The following is a 6,000-nucleotide window of genomic DNA, read 5'->3' as shown; positions in this document are numbered from 1 at the left end:
ACTGTACCCATAAATCATGACTAATGACACTGAAGTTGCCTGCCGAAAGCTGTGTTTACACAAAAATTACATTAATAATAGCCTGCTGCTTATTTTAAGACTTGCAGAAGCAAGGCTGGCTGTACCCACATGTCATGCACTCAATTCCGTGCAGAACAGTGTTAATCGATAAATCTAACCTCCATGACAGCATTTCAAATTATTTACACCAATTATTTCTGGACAGCAGAAGAGCACAGCATGTTTTATGTAAATGCGTGCCTGTGTGCTCTGTGTGTGTGTTCTCCCCCCCCCCCCCCCCCAATAGGCCCGTGTACTATTTGTTTTGCGAGAGGTGAGTTTCTTTTTTTTTTTTTGCTCTGCAGCTTCTGGCTCTGTGTGTTGCCTGTGCTTCGCCACCGTGTCGTGAAATGCAGATCACGGCGAGGTCAGTCCTGGTCGGGGCCCTGTTTCTCCTCAGCCTGACGCGGCGCTCCCCGGGCCCCGGGCCCTTGGCCCGACCACATTAGCATTTCACCTTGCCTTGACAGCCTGACAAAACAAATAAATAGGCAGGTATCAAATCTGACCGAGGGAATATTTTCAGACTTTTCAGTTTACCTTTGCGAGCCCGGTGGTCTCGCGTCGTGCGGCGCTGCCCTTTTCCCTCTGGTTCATGGTTATTAGGACGAGGAGACGGGGTCTTGGAATAAAGTGCCCCGGCTTTTTGATTCGGTCAGCAATGTCCGGAAATGAGTTTAACATGTATCTGAGGGTAAACGTAGGTTTTGCTCTCTCGTGTAGTTGAGAAGCAGTTTGCCTTCCAATAGCCTTTGCTGTGCAGCTGGTGTAAAGTCCTTGGCCTCTGGCTGACTGTCTTGTTGATCCGTATATGACCATACTGTTATGCATTCAGATTTTGTTATAAATGCTATGTGAAAGATGAGAAACAGCCAGACGGCGAGATGGATTGCGGGGGTCTTTTTTCGCAAGTCACAAGTTTCACTCCAGAACACCATGTAGTCGAAGTTTAACATATAGTCTGTTGAGATCTGTGACATTCCATTGGCAGGTGGTTAGCTTGTTAGGACTGCATTTGGCCAACAATGACAGATCTGTCACGTTCTTGATTTCCCTCGGAATTTCACTTCAAATATGCCTCTCAAAATATGTAAGGTTGATATTTGGTGCTGGCGTGAATATGTATGGTTTGAGACATGCCCTGTTTTCTCTAACATGAGATTTTCATTATGAATTTCTTGTGGTAAATCTGGGCTCATGACTTTCCGACAAATAGCTGTTGACATTGAGCGAACTGTCAGCAGGCTGGTCTGAAGGACGTCAGCAGAGGGACCTTTCACATCGGAGCAGAATACCAGAAGATAAAAGCACTCCCACTGAGGTTTGACGACCCACACCGGCACCAGAGATGACCACTTTTTTTCTCACTCTCTCTCTCTCTCTCTCTCTCTCTCTCTCTCTCTCTCTCTCTCTCTCTCTCTCTCTCTCTCAGTCAAGATACATTGAGGCAAGGAAATGAAAGTGTGAATGAAAATTAGTCTTGACCCACTTTGGGGCCCCCAAGAAAGAAAAATTGAAATTCATTTTAGTGGTGATTGAGCTGAGGGGGGTAGATTAGAGAGGTAGGAAAACATCTGGACTAGGGTCCAATCAAAAAAAAAAAACAAAAGAAAGAACAGGAACACCAAAAGGAAATTACAGCTGCCGAACAATGATTCAGTGCGGAAAGTTTTCTCTTTTTCCCCTCCCCTCGCTCTTCTCCCTCCCTCTCTGAAGAATGGTAAAACGCACAGGTGTGGAGTGTCTTTGATATCAGAAACCATATGTTTCATCTGAAGGGGTCCTTGGCCGGACGTCGCGGAAGTGGCCACGGCCAGGGCGTCTCATCAGCAGCAGCCGGCCCAGAGATTGAGCAGGTCACACTGCAGGTGCTGCCACGGGGAATGGGCCGGGGCGGGCCCTTAATCAAAATGCTGGAACGCTATTGGCACAGCAGATAACAGGCTGCAATCCGATATGTCAGGCCGCTCAGCCTTCATCAGTGCTGCAGCGGCAGCGGCGGAGACGGCGGCTGTGGCGGCGGCAGCCATTTCCGCTCCAACTGGCTCTGGTTTTGCATTAATCGGGGAGGAAAATGATAAAGGATTAGTAATTAAAAGACGACGCCAGGTTTCGGGATTTCATAATTACGCCGCCTGTTATTATTGAGCGGTCTAAAAAAAGAAGGGAAAGAAAACAGACGCCGCCGCTCACACAACCATGATTTCTGTTTGAAATGTGAGGATCTGTGCACGAATTGCATATAATTGCTCTGTAAATATAATCAATATTTTCCACTTCCCCACCCTCCCAATCTCTTGCTCTGGCTTTCCACTTGATTGTTGAAGCATTGGAAATTTATGTACACAACATTCTTCTGATATTTTTCAAGCTTATTAAATATCTATTGAATAATGATTCTTGTGTGAAACTTATGCCCACAGAACAGATGGCAGGGAATAATTGTGTAAACAATGGCATGAATGCATGTTTAAATGAATGCAGTATATCCGATGCATCAATGTGTGAGTATGCAGATACTGTGGATTAGTTACTGATCTCTGTCTGACGCAAGATTCCGTTCTCTTACCTCTTTCCACAGAGATCTCAGCATGAATAACATCAGTGAAATCCAGCCCAACGCATTCCACAACCTCCACTTTCTGTCAGAGCTGTAAGTAGATGCTCATATATCTCACTGCATGCAGGCCTATGTGGCCTGAGTTTCAAATCAGTTTCCTGAGGTTTCTGATTCAACTGCAATAAACTGGAAATCTATATGATCAGTCAGTAATGATAGCATATTATATGTGATAAGCAAACAGGCCCTCAATATAACTGGCAAGAATGTAGCTTTGATTTTAGCTTAGGGACATAGTGCAGAAAGCTTATTTCAAAATAGTGAAAGTTTGAATAGTTTGTGTGTGTGTGTGTGTGTGTGTGTGTGTGTGTGTGTGTGTGTGTGTGTGTGTGTGTGTGTGTGTGTGTGTGTGCAGAAAGAAAGAGCAGTACATCTATCCTATACTACCACTATGTCCAATCCCCAAATTACATTTCTACAAACCTTCTTTCCAGAAGGTAGAGTTGAAAGAAGATCGGTTGGTTCTCCCTCCCTCTCGGTACTGCAAGTGGCTGGTGTTTGGTCCCACTGAGGTCTGGGGGCTGTGGGTGCCTGTGGCTACACAGGCCCTGGGCCTATGGCCTGGAGAGGGGGCTTGTGGCAGCCCCCATCGCTCCCTCAACGGCAGGGCCTGGTGCCCTGGTTGCGTTGCGCCCCTGTGAAGCAGAGCCCAATGCCATAACACATGGTGGAAAAGCAAGTGGCTGCCAGCCCATCAGCCTGGGTGTTTGCACAGACTGGTGTCTGGATGGTCTCAAGACTGCTGAGGCGACAGGCTTTTCAGAGGCGACTTTTTCACAGACCCAATGTGGTGGTGGTGGTGGTGGTGATGGTGGTGATGGTGGCAGAGCGAGAGCTCCTATCCAGCGTGATCCAGTAAACAGGAGTAGTTTCTCAGAATTCTCGAACTGGGCCAACGTGCAGCAAGCAGCATTTTTTCTTTCGTGCTTACAAGAAATAGTGGAAGGAACAGAGGAGGAAATTAACCTCATCAAATACTTTGTTTTCGTCCTGACAGTGATGAATTATCAAGCTCTTGGCAAGCCCCAAACAATCAAACAAATAGAGTGCGTATCAAGTTTAAGCACGCTCACTTCTTTCGGAAAAGAAAAAGGAAAGTATTGGAGTGAATTTGGCGAGTTGACGGGAGCTGGTGGAACAGTTTTCTCGTGCCAAATTAATGCAAAAACGTAATTCCTATGGCAATGTCCACTCCACAGAACGAGGAAGAGGCGAATCCCCCTCAGCAGCTCTGTCTGTCAGAACGGGGAGGGGAAAAAAAACACTGAACGAGGAGGATCCCATCTGATGACAGAGCTGCTTCTAGTCTAAACCAATCAGACGGTTTCCTGTGGAAAACGTGTGTTTGCTCATCAGCACTCCGATGAGACATTAAACAGCAAAGGCGAGAGCCTCAAGATTGGGCCACACAGAGTGAAGTTTAGGGTCGGGATGATGTGGGGGTGGGTGGGGGTTCCAGGAATGACGTTCTTATAAGGGACACTGTGCTGTTGGGGTGGGTGGTAAGTAAGGGGGGATGAGAAACAGAGGGAGAGAGGAGTGGGCTCTTGAATGAGTGATAAGTAGACCCTCAGCAGAGGAGATCCAGAACCCTCTCAATGCGTATTAAATTGTGTGTGTGTGTCTGCGTATCTGGGTTGGGGGTGATGAGGCATCATACATCTACTGGTCATGCCTAACCCCCACCCACCCCTTGCGTCGGAGCCCCCCTGAACGGCAATTTGTTCAGGTGAAACCTGGCTTAGCTCAGACGCGGCGTCCACGGGATGGGAGAGTATTAGCAGAGAAATGGAAAGCACCTGGACACTCGCTTATGAGCACTGACAGCAGAGTTGGCGATGTTGCAGATGGGCCTCAAGATGTGAAAAAAAAGAAAAAAAAGACCAGAAAAGAAAAGAGAGAATGAACGAAACAAAGGAAAAGAAATCTACGACGGAGACAAATGCCTGTGATTGAAAATGCTTGGCACTGTCAGAGGAGTGTCATGGACACGCCACACATGCCAGCAACCAAGTGGGGCTGGGGGGGGATAGGGGAGGAAATGTAATATTCTACAGATATCAATATTTATGGTTTCTCTGTCAAAGCAAAAGGCTGCTCCCTCTGTCTGAGGCCGAAATGACTGCAGAATACCCCACACACACACTCTCCTCAAAACACACTCTTTCTCTGTCTCTCTTTGATAGAACAATGCCCTTGGATGATTTTACCCTAAGGGGCAAAATCCAGGAAAAACAACTAACTTCACTACAGAGAAAATTGTTGTTTGTCAAAATTGCTTATAATCACAAGGGCGCATTGGGAGGATTTTTTAGTTGTGTGCTCTTCATGTCCATTGACCTCCTCAATTTCAGCTTGTGCATCTGATCATTTTTTTATGACAGGGTATTTAGACATGTGTTATTTATTTCAGCCCCTCTTAAAAATAAATACCTGGAATTATCAGAGCATTTCATATCCTTTACCTAGAAAGACAACAATAATACATTACATAAATAATTGCGCTATATTCCTCTGTTGATTTTCTACTGATGTGACTTCATTTAATACCCTTCAAGTCTGCGAAGTCTATAAAGTGACATTGTCACGCATAGATACAAACACTACAACATTAATTACAGATGTGCTCCCACAGGGTTAAAGGCCCAACCCGGATAGTATCATTACACACTGATTCAACATGAATTTGCAGTCATCTAAAGTAATTAAATACATTTTATGCTGATCATGGTACTCTCTGAAATGGTACTATCACAAATAGAGATCAACAAAGCAACATCTTTACATACTCAGGAACAGATCTTTACATACACAGGAACATACATATTATCCTTTGATTCATTTCCAAGCAAATGTGTATAAGACATTAAAATGGCATTAATAACATCTTACTCAGCTTGACTCATAGTTGACTGGTGCCTCTTCCCAACATATGAAAATAATTGCATCTGCATCCGACAATCACTGAAGCCTTTCATGCAATCTGGTCTTCAAGGTCATGTGTCTGCCAAGCATATCTTTGTGAAAGATGCAAGACATTAAATAAGAATGCAATTTGTAAAAATACTTTTTTCTGCAGACATAGTATGCCTTCTAAATGATCTCCCCTAGGAAGGATGACAGTAAAATTTACCCAGAAATAATGCACACAGAAGGTTAGACAGCTCAGTTGACAGGATCTTACAAAAATGAATATATAACTTGCCTTAAAACTATTTATGAATCAACAAAATTATATGATTTATTTTGGAGTTGCATATAGAACAATGTTGATGAACACAATGCAGGTTTCTTATCTGTCCTGACTCCTGACTGACTCA

At 44.7% G+C, this 6,000-nt stretch overlaps 1 protein-coding gene across 2 annotated transcripts in view; it reads left to right on the top strand.

Annotated features, from left to right (window-relative positions):
- The window catches only part of LOC121712764 (leucine-rich repeat-containing G-protein coupled receptor 6), an 84,643-nt gene that overhangs the window by 47,328 nt on the left and 31,315 nt on the right, over positions 1-6,000 (top strand). For both annotated transcript variants that reach the window (XM_042096719.1, XM_042096718.1), the window contains one exon: positions 2,642-2,713. In XM_042096719.1, the coding sequence (XP_041952653.1) occupies positions 2,642-2,713 (72 nt within the window). The remainder of the gene's footprint in view (positions 1-2,641; positions 2,714-6,000) is intronic.

This window comes from Alosa sapidissima, chromosome 7, assembly GCF_018492685.1.
Source record: "Alosa sapidissima isolate fAloSap1 chromosome 7, fAloSap1.pri, whole genome shotgun sequence".
NCBI lineage: Eukaryota > Metazoa > Chordata > Actinopteri > Clupeiformes > Clupeidae > Alosa > Alosa sapidissima.
The sequence above is the reverse complement of the archived record's forward strand: the minus strand, read 5'-3'. Positions and strand labels throughout refer to the sequence as shown.